The 22,559-nt window shown below is 43.6% G+C and overlaps 1 protein-coding gene across 1 annotated transcript in view; it reads right to left on the bottom strand.

Moving 5' to 3' along the window:
• Window positions 1-339: 339 nt before the first annotated feature.
• Window positions 340-22,559, bottom strand: part of LOC119559389 (putative inorganic phosphate cotransporter) — a 31,837-nt gene continuing 9,617 nt past the window's right edge. Inside the window, exons 2-4 of the mRNA XM_037872449.1 lie at window positions 6,331-6,467; window positions 5,199-6,272; window positions 340-692 (exon numbers count right to left, since the gene is read on the bottom strand). Of these exons, the coding sequence (XP_037728377.1) occupies window positions 468-692; window positions 5,199-6,272; window positions 6,331-6,467 (1,436 nt within the window). The 3' untranslated portion in view covers window positions 340-467. The remainder of the gene's footprint in view (window positions 693-5,198; window positions 6,273-6,330; window positions 6,468-22,559) is intronic.

Raw genomic sequence — 22,559 nt, 5'->3', positions numbered from 1 at the left:
GGTGTGCGCCATGCTATTATAAATTCCATGGAATTTTGTTTTATTTTAAATTTGAAACACTATACCTTTTTTTCTTGTTGTAATTACACTTTTAAAGAGTTTACATTCTTGACATATTTTCTATATTTTTTTTGCTAAAAATGTAATTTTTATTAAACAATACAACTTTAAAAAAGTTGTTACTCTGCTCTCGGCCTGCAGTACGGCTCGCATGCAAATGCGATCAAAAAGAGAAAATGAATTCACTAAAAACAAGGAAGAATACCGAATACAGATACCCGTTACTCAGCTTAAGGGACCAAAGGGAAATTGAGATATGCAAGGTACACGATTATAGCGTTCTTTCTTATTTAAGATTTTTTAATTAAAATGGCAATTACTCAGAACAATGCGCATTTTATCGGTGCTGACCACATTAAGTTTCTAATCTACGCTCGTCGCACATTCCTTTCGTGGCCAGCCATCACTTATTTTCCAGCCGCTAATGTGGTTATGTCTGCCTCTAAATCCGCCTTGAATCTGAGATCCAGTTGCTGACCATTTTGATTGCAATTTGCGTCCGGGGTCTTCAGGTAGTCTTCGGCATCCCAGAGCTGCAGGTCAGTGGTGCCCCAAATAAGGTATACCAGGTTGCCGAAGAAAAAAACAACGGCGGTCATGGCAAATACGATCTGCCACTGACTCCTCGAACCCTGAGTAAATAAAAAGAAGTGTAAGTAAAATATAACATTCTTGCCAAAAAAATTGTACAGGGAAAAACGAGTCTTAGATCACGTAAAACTCGCAGGTTAGCCGTCGTAACTGTCCTATGAGCAAGTATATTAATACTAAATACAATGTATTGCATTTCAAACTGACAAGAACAAGAGGTATTTCTCGGACAACAATTTTATGATAAACCCGGAGTGAAAGAGAGAGAGACATTTCTTTACATAGGTAAATTTGGAAGCGATAGGGGCCAACTGGGGAGCACCAATATATCTAAGCAAATCAGTTACCAGTTATTAAGATCTAAGGGCTGTGCGTTGATACTTAGATTTTTGAAGTTAGCTTTATATATATTTATAGATGAACTGCCCCTTGACTTATCGGATGGCAAAATTGGATATTCATAAGTTGAAAATTTAGCTAAATACTCAGAATTGCGATAATATTGCATCGGGGTCCAAGTATTTTAAACGATGTCTTAAAATAAGTGTTAAAAACGCAAAGAATTATATCCGTTGTTTTGGTTATATGCGTTACTCTTACTAGAGTAAAAGGGTATACTAAATTCGTTGGAAAGTATGTAACAGGTAGAAGGAAGCGTTATATAAGTTAACAGAATTAAGGGGTAACTTATAAATCGGTAAAAATCTTGGGTGAATCTTGGATCACCTTAGTGATTTGATGTGCATACTCAGCACTGACGCTTTTAGGGGACATGCCTGGCCCGCGGCATGGTGAGTTATGCATTTCTTGCTAGTGTCAGCATTTTTTGTTCTGACAAGCGGTCGCTTAGCTGGGGTATGACTTAAAAGTTCAATTTGATTTTTATATTAATAAAGAGCGCATCGATCCATTAAATTGACTTTTGCGAGAGCTGTACTATTATTAAATTGGCTATAGAGCCTTAAAGGCCGTTAACGGATTGATATGGAACGTCCTATATTTCAATTGTTTGTGCTTACTTGTTTTTGTATCATAATGCAATTAATATTTAGCATAAGGCTAAGTATGCAACAATATAGTAATTAGTTCTTCCAAAGGTATTACAAAGAAAAAATGTAAAAAATCTGCAGGGTTGCACAGAATACATAAGAAACTTAAAAAGTAAAGTAAGCAATTTTATACTCGCGGGCCTAACATTTCGGGCTAGTTTAGTTTTTTTCTAGTTGGTACGACGGTTAATGACATCTGGGCCAAATTTCATGTCAATGTCATCAGTAAATTTTTGGATTATTCGAGTGAAAGCGCTCAACTTCTTGAAAAAATGTCGTCGCTTTGACGTGTGTAAAACATGCTTTCTGACTATCAGGACAAGCTCAAATGCATGATTACGGGAGATGAAACTTGGATTTATGCTTACTACCATGAAACATCCGACCAGCCAAGCCAGACCGAAAAGAGCACGTCAAAGTCCTTCAAAAATCAATATCATGACAGTTTTTTTAATTTTCGAAGTGTGGTGCACTTTGAATTCCTTACACCCGGCCAAACTGTGAATATAGAATATTATTTGAGCGTTATGCGTCAAACTCAAAAGGTTGTAATGACACCATTCCTGGAATTTGTTAATATCTGACAGCAACAAAAACCAGAAACCGATAGAGGAAAGATCATTTAAAAACAAAGTAAACAAAAAGGGGCCTAAATGACTACCCTGAGGCACTCCACATGTCACATAGATCATCTTGGAACAGCGTTTTTAAACATAACCCTCTAAGATCTCCCAATCAAATAACTTGAAATCCAAGTAAACAGATTACTCTTAGGCCCGAGCAGATCTTACTAGAATAAAAGAAGAGAGTCAATGGTTTGCTATAATATGTATATATAACGTAAGCCATTTTTTGGTAAATCCATATATTACAAAAGATGTCAGTTCGAGCAGGTTAGTGGCGGCTTAACAAAACCATGTTGACACGTTGATATCAGAGACAAGCAAAAATGCTGCAAATAAGATGTAATAATGTGTTCAAATGTTTTAGAAATTGCAGACAATTTAGAAACGTCTTTATAGTTCTGGACATCCCTTTATGTGGAGTGAAATAATAAAATAATCTTTTTTTTATCCTAGGAAAAACAGATGATGATATAGACAAATGAAAAAGTTTACGAATCGGTTTACAAATGGTTCGGGCACAAATCTTAAGCACACACCCAGGGAGTCGATCTGGCCCAGGAGAATAGATAGGCGTTGTAGTTTCTAAAATACTTAAGACAGAACTTACGGTAATTACAGGAGGAAAAGTACAATTTCACTTAAGTGATTAGGGTAGTTAGAAATAGACTCAGAAGCCTAACTATGAGTAGTTTTGAAGAACTCCACAAATAAATCCGCAATTTTGGAGTCCGAAGATGTATCAATTAAGTTAAAACGTGCAGATAGCATAGCGCTTAGCATTAACAAAGTTATAAGACTGCCTCGGAAAATTCAAATTTACATCGGTTAAAATAATTGGAATAGCAATGAGAACATTAAAATTAGTACGAGCCCCCACGTATCTTAAAAAATCGAATGACTTTCCCGACATTTTGTACTTTTTATATGGGCTTGTTTAAAGGTTTCGAAGTCTTTGCAGCGCATTGGTAAGCTAAGGATGCCTGTTTAGCTTTGGAGAAGGACTATCAGGAACGCATTCATTAAAAAAAGAGCTTAGGACACTATAAAATAGTTCAGTAGCTCTTTCAATATCCATGCAATTATATTAATTTATCCAATTATATTGGGAAATATTGCACACTTGGCCCTCGCTTTACACGGGGGTTACGTTCCTACAAATCCTTGTGTTAAGCGAAATCTTGTTAAGCGAAACATGGATTCAGTACAAAATAAGGGGTTACGTTCTCAAAATTCAGAAATGGCAGCAAAAAAAATTTTGTATTGTTCAAACTTGGTCTCTTTTTATTCAAGTTTCATACATTTTTCAAAATTAACCAAAAGTTATTATGTATACATTCATATTTTGAAAATTAAAAGTTGGTATTAAATTAAAAATTTGCTTCATATAATTAATTAACAGGTTAAACTTTATAGAAACTTAAAAATGTTAAAAAGTAAGGAGATCATATGTTTCTGTTCATATCAAATATGAAATGCATTTGATGGCACTGATAGTTTAAGCCAGTTTGTATCAACATGTTTTCTTTTTTTGTGGCTCTTTATCAAAAAAATCAGTCATTTTCGATTGTTTAGCTTCTTTATAACACTCCTTATAAGGCAAAAGTACTTTTTACAACTCTCTCTTAAACTTAAGTCGTCGTTCGATGAACGGATCTGAATTCAAAAAGGCACGATTCCAAGCTGCTAGCATATGCGAATCCTTCTTGGAGCTTTTCTATCGTTAAACTAATCGAATCGGTTTCTTCGTCATCTGATTTTAAGCAAGGACTCGTCATTAATTTCTCCAGCTTCAAAAAAACTTGCAAATCACCAATTGCCATGTCGTCAAAACCTTCACCTTCAATCAAGTGAGCAAGGTCCAATAAATCCTGTAATCCACGTCTTGGCACTTCTATTTCATAGCTTTTAACAACCTCTGGCCATAATTTCCTCCATTCAATCCTCTACTCTGCCAATAAGTTCAGTACATTTAGGATGTATGACTGTATTGCAGAGACGACAGTAAATAAAAACGTCAAAAATGTTGCCTCACAAAATCACAAAACTTTAAGAGCGCGTAGAGACTGCTAAAGCGAAAGAGCGCAAGAGATTAACTTCGACTGAGCGTGGCCTGCGAAACACGAACAAATTGACGACAACAGCTTAAATGAAAAGAAATAGATAACTGAACACAAAAAACTGATTTAAAACAAAAGCACTGCTGTTATGTTAGGCTAGGTTGAAAAACAGGACTGACATTCATAAAAAAAATGCACAAAATCACAGAGCACAAGATATACACAACCGGTCACAAGCGACGCTAAATCTTCATTACTTAAATGATGAAAAAAATATTTCATGTTACAAGCAAATTTTTCTTACTTTTGGCCCACAGCGTATTTGTGTGAGCAGATCGAGGTGCAAGGTAGAGAGACGGAAATATTTGTTTATATTTAAAGATAGTATAACGACGAAAGATAGTAACGACGATTAGCCAAATAACTTTGTTTAGAAGATAGGTAGGGCCTTGGTTAAAACAGTAAATGAACTGGTGAACTTTCAGGATTAACTTTATCGAAGGTCGTTTGAATAATCAATGTAGAAGTGAAATTTTGGCAATCTTAGGCGTGCAAATAAAGTAATCGACGCCAGGTGGTTCGATGGCTTGGTGTGAAATCTCGGGAGCAGTCGCTTGGCAGCTTGCATATCTACATCTCGCTCGCACTCCCTTTAGCTATGTAACGGTATCAGATAGTCGGGGCCATCGACTGTATCGACCTCTTTCGTTCAAATGTGGATTGATGTCCCATATGATAATAAAAAGGTTTTGAGGCGGTATTTAGTAAATAGTTCTCAGCTACGAGTGACAAATTCACTTATGGTCAGTACTTACAGGATCGGTAACAATAACGCCTACTAATAGCGGCGTTAGGAGCGGAAATATATTTCCAATGCCGTTAACAATGGCCATCAGCATGCCTGAGTGGTTGGGCGACATGTCGATGATGGTCAGGATGCTGCCTATTCCAGACCCGGCGTTTAAGCCAGCATTGATTGTCATCAGAGCGATGGCCAGACTGGTCTGACTGTTGTCCAGAAAGCCAATCCCGATAAGAATCGCCGCCGGCCCCCAGTACGAAACGGTGTTAATTGCCTTACGTAGCGTGGTTAAGGACATCCAATGCCGAGACATGGCCACGTCAGCGAAGACTAGGTATACATAGGACATAACCCACATGGCCAGGAAGGGCAGGGCCGAGTAAAGCGCATTGCTTTTGATGTCCATTTTCAGGACGCCGTGCAAGTAGAATGGTGTCTGCAGCTGCATTATGGAATTGGCCCAGCCCTGAGCGCCCCGCACGATTAGTAGTGCATAGAAGGGAACGGAAGTCCAGATGGCTCGCCATGGGATGGGAATCTTCTGGCCGTGGAAGCCATCGCTCCGCTTCGTTGATCGTTCGATGTGCTCCTGTTCCCGGGCCCCGATCAGCCGATGGCTAGGGGCGTTATTTGCACTGAGTGTCACCCAAAGGAGACACCAAAGCCCACAGGTGCCTGCCGACACGTAGAAAATTCCCGGCCAACCCATGGAGCTGTTTGCTATCAGACCACTGCTAGCCATAGCCAGAACTGACCCGCAGTCGGCCCCTGAGTAAGCAAAGGCGCCCAGCCGGTTGCGATCCTCCGGCGGAGACCACTTGGCCAGGTGCTCGTGAATGCATGGAAAGATCAGACCTTGAAAGAGGCCCTCCATGATGCGTATGGTGCAGAAGGCCTGCCAGCCGCCCCAGGCTACGCAGAAAGGCGTTAGAGCACTTAGGACGGCCGTGCCCAGCGTTGGGATGAGCAGAACCGCCTTAGCCCCAAAGCGCCGAACCAAGAAACCGGTGGGAAATTGGGTGACGATGTAGCCCCAGTAAAAGCAAGACAGGACGTACGACTGCTGCGCTCCTGTCCAATCGTACTCCTGCAAAGTGAATTTCAGAGGTTACTGACCGACGGAGCGTCTATCGAATCGAACTTACCGGAAAATTTTCATTGGCGGTCGCTGCATCCGTCATGGCCACTATGCCCACGCTAACGCAGAGCCGTGCTGTGTAATTCACCACGATGGCTAGAAAAAGCAGAAAGGCCTGTAGGTGACGTATGCCAACAACGGGGCCTAGATATACGCGATAGAGAAAATTAGTCTTGAATAGTTTACAAACAAAAACATGGAAGAACGCTATAGTCGAGTACCTCGACTATCAGATACCCGTTACTCAGCTAAAGGGACAAAAGGGAAATGAAGATATGCAAGCGGCAAAGCGAGACTGAAATGTGTCACCTACCCCTGATCGCAATATATGGTTATGTGGGCGGTAGACAGATTTAAGCGTTATGGACGTTGGATCAATCGATAGGTATTGACGAGACTAATACATTTCAGTTAAAATTTTGTATCTAGCATGAAAATTGTGGGCGCCACAGGTTTAGGCGGCTTGTGGGCGTTAGAGTGGCCGTGGCATATTCGCGTAACAAACTTGAGCTGCGTACAAGGCTACGGAATCTAAGTCTGAGATCCCAATTCTCTATCTTTGATAGTTTCCGAGATATTCTCGTTCATATTTACTATTTTTTGAAGTTTGTGGGCGGTTTGTGGGCGTTAAAGTGGGCGTGGCACACTTTTTTTGGGTCAATCGATAGGTATTGCCGAGAGCAGTACATTTCAATTAAAATGTTTACTCCAGCATCAAAACTGAAGGAGCCACAGTTTTGGCCGGTTTGTGGGCGTTAGAGTGGGCGTGGCACTCTGCTGAAACAAACTTGCGCTGCGTAAGAAGCTCAGGAATCCGCACGCCAAATCTTAATAGCCTAGCTCTTATAGTTTCCGAGATCTCAGCGTTCATCCGGACAGACAGACAGACGGACAGACGGACAGACGGACAGACGGTCAGACGGACAGACGGTCAGACGGACAGACGGACAGACGGACAGACGGACAGACGGACAGACGGACAGACGGACATGGCTAAATCGACTCGGCTAGTGATCCTGATCAAGAATATGGGGTCGGAAACGCTTCCTTCTGCCTGTTACATACTATCCGACGAATCTAGTATACCCTTTTACTCTACGAGTAACGGGTATAAAAAATCAGGAGATTGGGTGGCAAATAATAGCAAAAAATAGGCAAATATGTGGCTGCGGAAATTCAAGGCGACAGATTAGCAGGAAAAAAACGGAAATTGCTTCGCTAGGTCCCATGTGAATGGTATAGCTTTTTATAGCTGTTACCTGCCGCCAAGCCTTAGCCTTCCCCAGGCAATATCTGCGCTCGAAGAGATTGCAGAGGACACCCGGGAAAATCGCCCTGTCGTAATTGCCGGGGACTTTAATGCCTGGGCTACGGAGTGGGGCTCCCCGCGGACCAACGCGAAAGGAAAGGCGCTACTTGAGAGCTCCGCCACACTTGTCCTAGTGCTGCTGAACTCTGGAACAAAACCGACTTTTTCAAGAGCCGGCACCAGTTCTATCATTGTCCTCTCATTTGTGAACGCTGGATTAGCCACGGGCACCAGCTGGGAGGTTAGTGACACCTACACGGGTAGTGACCATGCATCAATAATCTGCACGATAAAATCTAGAAGTTGCCCACCACGAGTTCCTAAGACCGTGCCACAGTACAAAATAGAAACGCTAGACGTAGAGATGGTACAGATGTTGTTCGAGGACCTCTCCATAAGCGGCTCAGCTGAAGAAATGGTACACCACATCGCAGAATACACCAAGGTAGCATCTTTGCAGAGAAAGGAGAAAACCCCAAGACCTGCATACTGGTGGAACCAATCCATTGCGGAAGCCAGGAAAGACTGCCACAGGGCAAGACGCGCATACCAACGCTCAAGAGGAAGGCCCGAGTTTGAGGCACTTCAAATATGTTTCAGGGAAAGAAGACGAGCCCTGGTAAAAACTATTAAAGAGAGCAAGCAGGAGCTTTAATAATATATGCGAAGAAATAGACTCCAACCCAAGGGGCTTCGCATATAAACTCGTCACAAAACGGCTGCGGGCATTTAGTAGGCCATCACCGACATGCCCAGTCAGCCTAAAAAAAATAGTGGAAAAACTATTCCCAGAGCAAGAGAGTATGGCGCGAACCTCACAGATCGTGAACACGGCTAGCATAAAGCTCACAAGTGCCGAAGAAGTCCTCCGGGTATTGAAGACAATACTGGACGACAAGGCACCGGGACCAGATGGAATCCCGAATAAAGTTCTTAAAATTTCCATAAGAGCAAATACAAAAGAGTACATGTATAACGCATGCCTAACAGAAGGTGTGTTCCCTATTTGCTGGAAAACACAGCGTCTGGTAATCATACCAAAGGGGGAAAAGCCGGCGGAGGAGCCTTCTTCGTATAGGCCACTCTACATGCTGGATACGGTGGGTAAAATTCTTGAAAGAATAATCCACTCCCGGCTAGAAGGTGCCCTTGTCGAAACCAACGACCTCTCAGAGATGCAGTATGGTTTTCGGAAGGGGCTATCTATCATCGACGCTGTCGGTAAACTGTGCGAAATCGCAGACAAAGCCATTGAGGGGAAAAGGTGGTTGTACGGCAATAAGCAGTATTGCATAGCGGCAACGTTGGGTGTTAAAAGCGCTTTCAACTCCGCTGTCTGGTACCACACACTAAATGCACTGAGCAACCTAAATGTACCAGTGTATATACAGAGAGTAATAGCGATCTACTTCGAAGGCCGCCTGCTCCTGTACGAAACTGATTCGGGCAATCGACCCACAGGGTCAGCGAGGAGTCCCACAAGGATCAGTCCTAGGCCCATTGTTGTGGAATGTCATGTACGATGGGATCCTTAGGATCACGATGCCCGAGGGGCACGACTCATTGGCTTCGCGGATGACGTGGCCATAATAGTAACGGCAAAGAAACTCTCAGATGCGGAAAGAATCTGCAACGAAGCGGGGAAACGAGCAAGCGCATGGCTTGACTCCAAGGGACTCGCCTTTGCAGCGCACAAGACTGAAGAAGTCCTGATAAGTAGCAGGCAAAAAGTGGAGGCTGCTACTATCAAAATTGGAGAAGCCACAATTACATCTCGCCCAAGCCTAAAATACTTGGGTGTCATGATCGACCACAGGCTTTCTTTCAAAGAACAACTAGCGTACGCTAGTGGCAAGGCAAGCAGGACTGCGGCTGCAATTTCGCGAATACTGGCGAACACTCGGGGACCGAGGCAACCAGGACGTAGATTACTGGTTAGCGATGTCACATCGACGCTGATGTACGCTGCTCCCATATGGGCTTGAGCCACAAAAAAAGAAAGTTAGATGTAAGACGGCGACTCCGTGCAGATATGCTGTGCGTTCCGCACGGTATCCCATTGACCTGCTAGCAGTGGAATCAGCTGATATCCGCGCAGGCAGCACAGGGGTCGCAACTGCTGAATCTCTACGGAAAAGGTGCAGAGAACTTACCATTGCTAAGTGGCAAGAGAGATGGGTAAATAGTAGCAAAGGACGGTGGACGTATAAGCTTAACCCAGAACTTCAGAGATGGCTGGGACGGAAACATGGACATGTGGACTTTTACTTAACGCAACTGCTGACAGGACATGGATGCTTTAAATACTACTAGGTTTAAGCCTGATCGTTATCCGCACTGCCCACTCTGCCAGTCGGATAATGAAGACGCAGAACACGTGTTTTTTGTCTCTCCGAGATTCGAAAATGAACGAAGAGATTTGAGCATAAGGGTTGGGAGGACGCCAGCCGCTTGTAACCTGGTGGAAATTATGCTTGAATCAGATGTAGATTGGTCTGCGGTATGCAACATGGCCACAATAGTACTCAAAAAACTGCACATCGCAGAAAGACTGCAAAATTCCAATAGGATAGAATCCTAGAGAGCGCCGAGTGAGAACCTAGTACCTGGCCAGCGACGATCACTTGCTGCGTGAGTGCTTGTGGCCGAACTCCGGACGATGGCCCCCAGAGTGTGGAGTCGGCAGTTTCCTTACTGCACGTGTTGGCCACCGGATATGGCCTGGAACTCGAAAATTTCTCCTCATGGGAACCGAGTTAACTCCTCCCTCTTTTAAGTGGTTGCCGTCCTGGTGACCGGCTAATTCTACGTCACCGTTACTTCTTAGGTTGCCGTGTCTTCTCGTCCTTACAACGTGGTAGGCGAGCCAAGCTGTAGAGCACAATGGGAAGGAGGCGAGTAGGGCGAAGGAGTAGCTGAGGAAGGAACCTATGGTAAGTTTTTCTCAAAGGGTTCCAATGTGGTGGAGATTGCTCAGACTCAGCTCGTGAAGAAATAGAAGACTTAGTCGGTTTTGGTGAGTCGTGATGTTGACCGCGGTCATGGGTGACACCGCAGGTTTTTTCATCGAGCTTCCCAGCTGATTTACGAACCAAGTCCCGTTGAGGCTTATTTTGTCGGAACATGTTACCAAGTAGGTTCCAGATATTATTTGGTCCCGTCCTTGGTCTTCGGTTATGGTCATGTTGGCCTCATTCACTATGAGGGTGCCGTGATCTTCTACAGTAACCGGATCCAAATGGCCTGGGAGTAGTAGGGTATAATCCACGCCCGCACGCATAAGGGTTAAGGTTTTGGCTGTACGTTGTTTCTCGTTCGCATGTCTATAACGTAAATAGCGGCAGAATTCTCGGATTTACTGGCCAGCCATCTCGCTCGCACGATCTGCGCCGCGGCGACTGAACATCTGTCGAAAATCAGTGTGAGCGACGAGACGACGGAAAATATCAGGCCATAACGCCGTTAGTTTCCGTCTTTGCGCTCCCTACTTAGATTCCTAGAAGCAAAGTCAGCCACGTAGGCAATCTTCTGCGCACAGCTCGTTCACTTGAATTTATCTCGCTGAGGCCAACTGACGTGCGCCAAACCCATAGCCAAGACATAATTCTAACCAAGTCCGCGTGTAAGCTGATTGACAAACGGTACCAGAGTGCGACGAGGCCCAGCGACAACCTGTACAGTGTTAACAAAAGTGAACAGTGTGAAACCATAGTCTGAAGTGAATTTCGTTAGTAGTTTTTCTTGAGAACTGGTCAGATAATATCTGAAATGTTTTTGTTTCAGAATTCACCCGAACACAATCGATATTTCGCCCGGCGAGAAGTTTCTGCCCCACAGTGTATGCTGGCACTAATATCGTCAAACGATTGCAGAGCGGGGGAGAGAATTTTCCTCGACTTGACCATGGATTTTCGATCAACCATTCAGCGCGTGCATTTCGTCGTACGTATCGGCAGCAAAGGCGCCTTCATGTAGATTTAAAGAACGTAGTCCTAATCAACGCCCTTCAGTTCCAAAAAATAAGCTTGCACAAGTGAAGAACAAGTGACACTCCATATAGACAATTGTATGGGATGTCCGCCTTTTTACGAGTGAAAACTCAGTGAAACAAGTGAAAATTTTTCGAAGTCCCACGGGATTTTACTTGTTCCTTATACTCATTTGTCGTATGGCCTGTCACATGCCGGTGACACGTCCCACGTGAAATCACTTATGAAATTACGAATTATACCCATGCGTTTTCACTTATGAAAATATAGAATTTAAAATACATACATATTTAATTACATTTCAATTCAATTTAATTAGATCGTATTATTCAGATGTTCAATTAAGAGACAATTATTGTTAGTATTTCTGTTTTTTTGTTTTCTTAATTTATTTTTCAAGTTCGTCATCGCCTTTCTCAAACATTTGTCCGGGTCCTCAAAGTCTTTGGCCAACGCTCCTGAAAAAATATATGGGCATATGATTAAAAAATGCGTTTTACTTGTTTATTTGTATATTTACCTTTTAGAGCTGTGTATAATCCCTTTGCGGGATTTTTTTTAGTGCAAAACATTTCATCATCCACTTTCGGCTAACGGAACCCATTGAATACCTTCAAAATTTACGTACTCTAAACTAAGATTAATGCACAGCATCTTAAACTTAATGTAGCACTTACCTGACTTAACTTAAAGAAACGATTAAAGTAACTCTGCTGCGCACAAGTAAAATGAATGCTTCCCTTTCAATCACTCAAACAGAATGCGCCAAGTCTTCTTCTCACCCCTTTAGTTGATGTATTTTGTTTTCTCTTCGCTGTTGGTGCGACCACTGCAACTATACCCTTTCTAAAGCGAAAAATATCCGACTATATAATATTTACTCCTTGAGTAAAAAAAAAACAATAGGAATTTTAAAAAAATGTTAGTATTAGAATGTTATGCTATGTATGCATGTTAACGGATACAATTTTTATAACCAATTTAAAAAATTATATTGTAATAAACATGTATGTGAGCTGGTAGATTGGACATAGGTTGGCAGTCCTTATCACGCTGCGTTCTAAAATGATATTCGATAGTCCACCACCATCAGCCGAATCAAGAGACAGAGAAGTTGTGAAACAAAGTCGTTGGTCAAAAAGTAGTAATTTCAGTCGCAAAATCAGTTGAAAAGTCGCGTTAATCAATATCAAAACTTATGTAACTCTTATATGTACAAACTATTATATTCCTAAACTTTATTAATAAACTACAGATAATATCCAATTATCTTACATGGGGGCTCAACCGTCGAGCAAGTAAAAAATCTGTTGGTGTGAGTGAACGTCGTTTGATTTCGGGGAAAAACCGAACACTTTGAATTTGACATTGCAAAGAAGTTGGTAAAAATGCTTCGCTCCGCGAAAAAGAACAAAAAATGCAGTCCAGGTGGAAAACAAATGAAACCAGAAGATTCGCAAAATGCAGCAGCAGTGGTGAATATGAATCATACTTTCTTCGTGCCGCCTGACGAGGAAGAGAAGGGAAATAATATAGAGGAGAAAGTTAAGTTCGCTAGTAGTAGTGATTTAACACACGAAGCTGAATTTCAACAGGAGCTGAAATACAACAATAATCGCGAAGAAGTCTGCACCAACAGCAGCGAGTTGAGCGAAGTGCTAAGACTGCTTGCTACAAAAATTAGGCAAAGTGATTCAAGCAGGACCGTTGTTCCAATTGAGAGCTTCTCTAAAGTTGTCCCCGATTTTGTTGGAGTGTCAATTCCAATTAGACAGTGGCTTAAATGTTTCAACGAAAACGCCAGTGCCTACGAGCTAACGTTGAAGCAAAAATATGTGAACGCTCGTATGAAAATGAAGGGAACTGCAATGTTATTCCTGGAGTCCACCACTGTTTCGGACTATGATACCCTATGCGAAGTACTTTTGGACGAATTTGATAAGACGCTGACCAGTGCTGAAGTACACAAGCAGCTTCGAGAGCGAAAGAAAAACGACAACGAGAATTTCCACGAATATGTTTTGCATATGCGTAAGATAGCAGCTCTTGGAATTGTGGAGGATGAGTCGGTGATCCAATATATCGCAGATGGATTAAAGCTTCGTGACGATCTCAAATACCCTCTATATAGTGCGACAACTTTCAAGGAGCTACGAAGTCGATTTGAAACGATCGAGATGATGACGAAATCCAATATACAGCGCAAGCAAGCAGTGAATCAGAATGACCTAGGTAAAGCAGGAAAACCAGTAAAGCGTTTCGATCAGAAACAAAATCAGAGCCAGAGGCATTGCTTCAATTGCGGCTCAACTGAGCATATGAGAGCCGAATGTAAAGAGGAGACGAAATGCTTTAAATGTAACGGAGGTGGGCATACTTCAAGGAATTGTCCAGGTGAAAAGCCAATTATCGGTGTAATCAGCGAGTCGAGGGAGAAAGTACTAGCGATCAACAAAAAGAGTGTGGCATGCCTAGTAGACACTGGAGCTGATGTGTCGCTTATGCGTATGAGGACCTACAAGGATAAGTTCGCTGAAATCCCCCTGCAGAAAAGTTTTGCAAAACTGTACGGGCACTGAATGTCGACGTGGAGGTAGATGGCATGCAAACGCTACATAGGTTTCTCATTGTTCCCGACACCAAAATTAATGTGAACATCATTATTGGATTCGACTTCTTAAAAAAGTTTACTGTTGTACGAGGAGATGACACCGTTGCCGAGAATGACCATAACATTTACAATGTGGTGAGTCATGAATTAGAGCTAGACGTTCCAGGCGAATACAAAACAGCAGTCAAGCAAATGGTTGATGACTACAAGCCGTCTGACGTGAAGCTAACCTGCCCTGTAATGATGACAATCATCCCTAATTGCACCAACATAGCTTTTAGAGAACATCCAAGCCGATCTTCAGCAGCAGAAAGGGAAATAATTCGCAAACAGGTGGAGGAATGGCTGCAGCTGGGAATTGTAAGAGAGTCGTATTCAGATGTTGCTAGTAAAGTTGTGCTGGCCAAGAAGAAGGATAAGACATACAGACTGTGCATAGATTACCGTATATTAAACACCAAGGTTCTTAAAGATCGATTCCCAGTTCCACTCATAGACGAAGTGCTTGACAAGATGCAAAATGCGAAATATTTTTCAGTCTTCGATCTCAAAAATGGATTTTTCCAAGTCGAAATTGATGATGCCAGCCGAAAATACACTGCATTCGTGACCAAAGAGGGTCAATTCAAATTCAACAGAGCACCATTCGGGTATTGCAATTCTCCCGCAGTTTTTATAAGGTATGTCACATATATCTTTCAACAGCTGATAAATGCAGGTATTATGGAAATGTACATCGATGACATTGTTGTTTTTGGACAAACAGTCGATGAATGTCTAAGCAACATGGAACGCGTCTTGAAGCAGGCCCAGCAGTACGGTCTTGATATAAAGTGGTCTAAATGTCACTTTCTAAAACAGCTTATCAATTTTCTTGGGTACGAAATAGAAAATGGCCAGATAAGGCAGTCAAGAACTTTCCTATGCCGGTCAACATCAGAGGTATACAGGCATTCCTCGGTTTAACAGGGTATTTTCGCAAGTTTGTTAAGGATTACGCCTTTATTGCTAAACCCTTAACGCAGCTGCTAAGAAAGAATGCTGTTTTCAAAATAGAAGGAGAACAGAAACAAGCCGTTGATCAATTAAAAGCAGCACTCATAGCCAGTCCTGAAGGTTTGGAGTCAAGGCGCCAAAACTCAACTACACGTTGATGCTTCAAAACATGGCTTCGGTGGAACGCTGCTGCAACAACATGCTGGAAAGTGGCACCCCGTTTTTTACTGGAGTAAGAAAACCACACCACAAGAAGAAAAAGCCACCAGTTACGTGCTTGAGGTAAAGGCAGCTTTCTTAGCAACAAAGAGACTTCGCCACTATTTGCTGGGTATTGAGTTTGACCTGGTAACGGATTGTGCAACTTTCAAGCAGACGATCTCAAAAAAAGATGTCCCTCGAGAAGTTACGCCGTGGTTGATGTACTTGCAAGACTTTACCTTCAACGTGGAGCATCGCGCAGGAACTAGAATGCAACATGTCGACAGCCTTAGTCGTTTCCCTATAATGATCGTGAACATTTAATGGCTGTTCGGGAAATTTTGAGGCATGGACCGTATGCCGATTATAAAATCAGATACAACTTTATGTACAAGCAAGTAAATGGGCAAGAACTTTTAGCTGTACCAAAATGCATGGAGAAAGAGATTATAACAAGTTCGCATAACTTTGGACACACACCCATCCAATCCAGCAGGATTTCCACATTTCCCACCTTGAGAAGAAAGTAAAGCAGACTATTTCCAACTGTATCGAGTGCTTCACACATAATCAGAAATTGGGGAAGCAGGACGACTTATTGCACGCTATAAACAAAGGAGATACTCCCCTTTCAACGCTTCATGTGGATTATATGTGCTCATTAGACATGACATCATAAAGCTACCGCTACATTTTTCTAAATACACTTGGTTGTTTCCCACTAAGTCAACGAACGCAGAGGAAGTTATCAAACACTTGGAGTCCTGGGTCTCAATATTTGACAGCCCACAGAGAATCATCAGCGATAAAGGAGCTGCATTTTCATCACACTCTTTCAAGGAATTCTGCACAGCGAAAAATATTGATCACATTGAGACTACAGCCGGTGTGCCAAGGGGCAACGGACAAATCAAACGGGTCAACAGAGTAATTATTTCAGTACTCTCAAAAATGTCAGCATCGGAGCCCGCAAAGTGGTATAAATACACATCACAAGTACAGCAGGCCATAAATGCACATGTCCACGCATCAACTAGCTTCACGCCATTCGAAGTTATGTTTGGGATGCGAATGAGAAACAACTCTAGTGCCGAACTCCTTAAGATCCTTGAAGATGAGATGATAATAAATCAACAAGTAGAACGCAACGAAATTTGGAAAGAAACTCGTCACCAAATCGAAAAAGCTCAAGAGATCTACAAGAAGAACTTTGACAAGAAGAGAAAAGGACGTCATGGTTATCAGTTAGGTGATCTGGTTGCCATCAAGGTGACGCAGTTTATAACCGGCAAAAAGTTTGCCAACAAATACATGGGGCCATATGAAGTCATACAGGTTAAACGCAACGGCAGGTATGATGTAAAGAAAGCAGCCGATTTTGAGGGTCCACTACAGACGTCTACTAGCGCTGACTTCATGAAGCTGTGGCGCTATGCTAGCAACGAGGACGAAGATGAAAACCTTTCAACTGAAGAGGACGAGGCATCTGGGACAGATGTTTTGCAGGATGGCCGAATGTGAGGTGGTAGATTGGACATAGGTTGGCAGTCTTTATCACGCTGCGTTCTAAAATGATATTCGATAGTCCACCACCATCAGCCGAATCAAGAGACAGAGAAGTTGTGAGACAAAGTCGTTGGTCAAAAAGTAGTAATTTCAGTCGCAAAATCAGTTGAAAAGTCGCGATAATCAATATCAAAACTTATGTAACTCTTATATGTACAAACTATTATATTCCTAAACTTTATTAATAAACTACAGATAATATCCAATTATCTTACATGTATAATACGTAAACATAACATTATAGTTAAATTCAATTTCCTGAATTTTGCTATAATCAAATAATTGACTTTTATACAAAAATATGAGTTGATTTTTTCGATATACAATAATGCTCCTAAAATATTAGGGCATTCACATGTCACACTGCTCCACAAAAATTTTTCCCACAAAATGTTAGTCGCTAGCCGAACATAACGGAGAGACGAAAAAAAAGAACGGACCGGCCGAAATTTGTCTCTGAGAGCGCCGAATGCAGGCAGATTATAAGACAAAGAAAGAGGGGGAACCTCCGAATGTCTGCCTATCTTTGTTTCACGACCGTTTTCTCGCGCAGACTTCTCTGCTGACATCAACAACGGCATAGCGTTTTAGGCACAAAAAAAAGAGGATGCTCTTTGCCTTCTGACATGTCACACCGTCCCTACTGCAGAACTGAAGGGTAGTTTTTAGTTTTCGTAAAATCATAAAAGGTTTGTACATACAATGCTCCCACGGTAACGAACTGCAAAGGTATAGAAACTTCGACTTGCCAAAGTTAGCTTCCTTTCTTGTTATACCCTTCCAGAGGGTATTATGATATCAGTCAGAAGTTTGCAACGCAGTGAAGGAAACGTTTCCGACCCCATAAAGTATATATATTCTTGATCAGCATCACTAGACGAGTCGATCAAGCCATGTCCGTCTGTCCGCCCGTTTCTACGCAAACTAGTCTCCCAGTTTTAAAGCTATCGGACTGAAACTCTTCCAAAAGTTTTATTTCTTTTGCAGGTAGTGTATTAGTCGGAACCAGCCGGTTCGGACAACTAAATCTTATAGCTCCCATTAGAATAATCGGAAAACAAATTTTAAAAAATTATAGCTCGGCTGAGGAACTTGTGAGATGGTTCCAAAGTCGCCTAGCTGGGGCAACCGAGCGGGTCGCAGTTTACGGATAGCGGACGACCTCTCTCGAGGCCAACTGTGAATAAGCTGGTGGGAGAAGTCAAACACGGAATCGTGGACGGAAACCCCAGTAAATAAACAGTCCCGGACAGCCAGCGGGTAAGTGCAACGAAGCAATACCGACGATGCGAGTTGTTCAGACGCATCTAAATAGTTGCTTTACACAAACCCACTCCCAAAACAACACCTACCCATCTCCCCTCCCAAACAACATCTCACTCCGGGCCGAACTACGGTGTTATACGGACCGTGCCAAGAGTCAGCCAGGCTGGGGGCCCGGATCAAAAACTAGCCCAGTCTCAAACGGTGTGCTCAGGGACATGGCGACCCCCTGTTCTAACTATCGCCCTACCCGGGCATCGCAGATCTCTGCCCGGGCGGACTTTTCCCCTTCTCCGCAACTCGTGGGACCAAATATATGGAACAGATTAAGAAAACAAATAACACAACACAAAACGCAGAGACGGGTACTCTCATGGATAAGCTGAACACTGGTTCCACCATCCATACCAGCACGGTCCAGAATGGGCCGCATCCCAAACTGGGGATGATGGGCGCCTCCGCCACGTGCGCATCTGCGCCGAAAGCAGCGGTAGGCACTGCCAAGGCGCTCGGCCCACCCGCTGGTGCTAACAAATATACATACGCAGAAAGGCGGACTGCCGCCCAGACTCTGCGCTCACATGCTAGGAGCACCGTTGCCACACCTTCGCCTGAATGGCTAAAACAGGTAGAGTGGGCAAGGAAGATGCTTCCTTACTATGGGCGGGATAAGCCCACTCAAGAAGGGACTCAGGCGAAAAGGCAGCGATCCCTCGAACTACCCTGACCATCGGCGAAGAGATCTAAGATCCAGCCATCGGTCTCGATCGCCGAAATCACGAAGAACCGTGTCCTACTCGGCCTAATTGACAGGGGAAATCCGGAGGGCAGGATCCCCAGGAACAAGTGGAAGGCAGTGAAGTCCCACCTTTCCCTCATTTGCCTGCGCATGGTACGGGAGAAGCCAGGCACCTCGCCCTGCCGCATGGATGCGGGCTGGTACCGGGGCAGCGTCAAGGTGGTGGCCTGCGACAGTCAGCGGTCGGCTGACATGTATAAACAGGCGACGAGCAAGCTCGGCGAGGTATACGAAGGGGCGAACATCGTTGCCCTTGACTGGTGCGATGTCCCCAGTAGACCCCGAGCCAGGATCTGGCTTCCAGCTGCGATCAAGGCGCCGGAGGACATCCTCTTCATGTTGCAAGAATGCAACCCGCACCTCCCCACGAAGGACTGGAAAGTCGTCAAGGTGGAGGAGCGTAAAGGGGACGTCAACCAGGCGGTGTTGGTCCTGAACAAGAAGCCAGCTGCTCCGATCGAGACTGCTCGAGAAGTGCTGAACTTCGGGTTCAGTGCGATACACATCAAGGTGTATAAGGGCGACTCCAACGACGCTAGTAGCTCTGCCGGCAACCCAGCCGAGCAGGTGCTTGCTGAAGAGTTGGAGGCACATGGTGGGCCGGAGGACGGCTACTCCACCGATTTGTCGCTAAGCAGAGAGATGCGAGCGCTCGGACCGGCTATCGAGGACGTAGACCTCAGCGATACAGAGGATTCCGACGTCACTGTGGTGGAGGTTGAAGCTGTAGATGTCACTAAGACTTCTACAAATAAACCTTCACCACAGTAAAGCAGCGTCTGCTGCACTTCTACTTCGCCTGACCAAAGGCGGAGCCGACCTATTCCTTGTACAGGAACCTTGGGTAGTAGGAGGCAAGGTTGCTGGACTAGGAACAAAGGAATACAAGCTTATGATTGACCCCAAAGAAGGTAAAACTCGAACCTGCATATTAGCCAAATGGCATCTTAGTATATTTCTACTTCGCAATTACAGCAACGGAGACAACACCGCAGTAAGCCTGGAGCTGCAAAGTGCCTCTATAAGGGTCCTATCGGCCTACTTGGCCTTTGAAAAGGAAAATCCCCCAGATGCGCTGGTCAGAGGACTGGCAGAGGAATGCAAAAAGCTCAGAAAAGGTTTGGTAATAGGCTGTGACGCCAACGCCCATCACACCCAGTGGGGTTGCCCAAACAACAACGACAGAGGTGAGTCTCTTTTGATTTTATTCTAAATTCGAACCTATTCTTATGCAATAGGGGCAATGTCCCTAGACTCGTAACTAAAGCTTGTCAAACGATAATAGATCTAACTTTGGTATCAGACTCACTCGTAGGCGCAGTCAAAAACTGGGCAGTCTCTGACGAGCACTCCTTTTCGGACCATAGATTCATAGAAACCGTATTGTCCCTTGACTCGCCCTTGCCGGTCAGTTTCGCTAACCCCAGACGAGCCGACCGGCACAGGTACAAAGAAGTTCTGACGAATAATATATGGAACCGTCAGAAAGCATCACAAACCCACAAGAGCTGGACGGAACAGTATATAAATTCACAGAGGCATGCAACACTGCCTTCAAAGTGGCATGCCCCACAGGGAAACCAAGGGGAAGGAAAAAACCCCCCTGGTGGACCCAACAACTACCAATCCTCAGAACCAACTGCAGATGTCTGTTTAGCAAAGGCGGGAAATGAGGACACTAACTGGCTGAACTATAAGTACAAGGTGAGTTCCAAAGTAAACAGGACTTTTAAAAAAAAAGACAGAACAAATAGTTTTTTCGGCAAAATCAATTTATTTTATTCAAAATAGTCTCCTTCTGCTTTAATACAGCGTTTTGCACGGTCCAAAAGCATGTCGAACGAGTGTTTTAGCACGTTGCCCGGTATGGCCGCCAGTATCCCGGTGCAAGACTTTTGAATGGCCTCTATGTCTGCATAACGCTTTCCTTTTATCGGCAAATGCATTTTTCCGAAAAGGTAGAAGTCGCACGGTGCCATATCAGGTGAATACGGGGAGTGGTTAATGGTTAAAATGTGATTTTTGGTCAAATAGTCGGACACAAGCGTCGATCGATGAGACGGCGCATTATCGTGCAACAAACGCCAACTTCCATCTTCGCGATATTCGGGCCGAACACGTCGAATTCGGCGCACCAAACGCTTCAAAACTCCAAGGTAAAATACCGCATTAACGTTTTGGCCGGGTGGAAAAAATTCTTGGTGGACAATACCCTTGGAATCATAAAAACAAATCAGCATTGTCTTCACTTTTGACTTCTTCAGGCGCGATTTTTTGGGTTTCGGCTTGTCCGTCATTTATGTCCTCACGACCACTTTGAAAACGTTGAAACCACTCGTGCATTCTGCTACGGGATAGGCAATCATCGCCATAAACTTGTTTCATCAATTAAAACGTATCGGTAAAAGTTTTACCAATTTTAAAACTAAATTTAATGTTGGCTCTTTGTTCGAAGCTCATTTTCGCACTGATGACAAAAACATACTGACACTTAAAACGCAATAACCTCACTTTCAATAGATGAAATGTCATGAAATTTTTAATGGAAGTCGATAAACGATAGCAGATTCTAACGCACAAGTTGACACATAGATGGCGCCACTAGAGGGCGCTACATTCAAAAAGTCCTGTTTACTTTGGAACTCACCTTGTATGAACTAGCCTCTTACAAAAAGGCCATTAGAAGAGCAAAACGAACGGCATGGCAGACCTTCTGCTCTGACATAGAAAAAACAACTGATGCCGCAAGGCTCAGGAAAATTGGGCTATCTTCAAAAAGCAAATGGATCATGGTCGGACTCCAGTAAAGAGTCCTTGGATCTGCTCCTAGACGCTCACTTCCCGGGGAGCCAACAAACAGGTCATCCTCCTAAAAGAGGAGCAGGAGAGGGAATCGAATTAGATCCACTCCTATCAGACCGCAACATAAAATGGTCCATTCATAGTTTCAAACAATACAAATCGCCGGGACCGGACGGGATAACACCGGCTCACATCCAACAAGCAGAACAAATAGCCATAAGCTGGTTGAAAAAAATCTTCCAATCGATCCTGGCGGTAGGAGAACTACCAACAGCATGGCAAGAAACAAAGGTGGTTTTCATTCCCAAGGCAGGGAAGGCCACTCACACCAGAGCAAACGATTTTAGGCCAAAAAGCCTAACATCATTCCTGCTTAAGACCTTTGAAAGATTGATAAGCCTACACATAAGGGCCACCGTAGACCCGACACAAATATCAGAAGCACAGCTCGCTTATACCAAAGGTAAGTCAACCGAATCGCCGCTACACTTGGTGGTAAGCAGCATCGATAAGTAACTCAGCATCAAGGAATACACACTGATCGCCTTCCTGGATATAGAGGGAGCCTTCAATAACGTGCTCCCCACTGCTATAACAGAATCTCTCACAGAACTAGGGGTTGAGCCGCCAATGGTGAGGCTAATCCATAAATTTCTGATAAGCAGAATGGTCACAGCCACACTAGGGACCTCAACCCAGA

This window comes from Drosophila subpulchrella, unplaced genomic scaffold (assembly GCF_014743375.2).
Source record: "Drosophila subpulchrella strain 33 F10 #4 breed RU33 unplaced genomic scaffold, RU_Dsub_v1.1 Primary Assembly Seq24, whole genome shotgun sequence".
NCBI classification, from domain to species: domain Eukaryota; kingdom Metazoa; phylum Arthropoda; class Insecta; order Diptera; family Drosophilidae; genus Drosophila; species Drosophila subpulchrella.
Note: the sequence above shows the minus strand (reverse complement) of the source record. Positions and strands in the feature narration are given on the sequence as shown.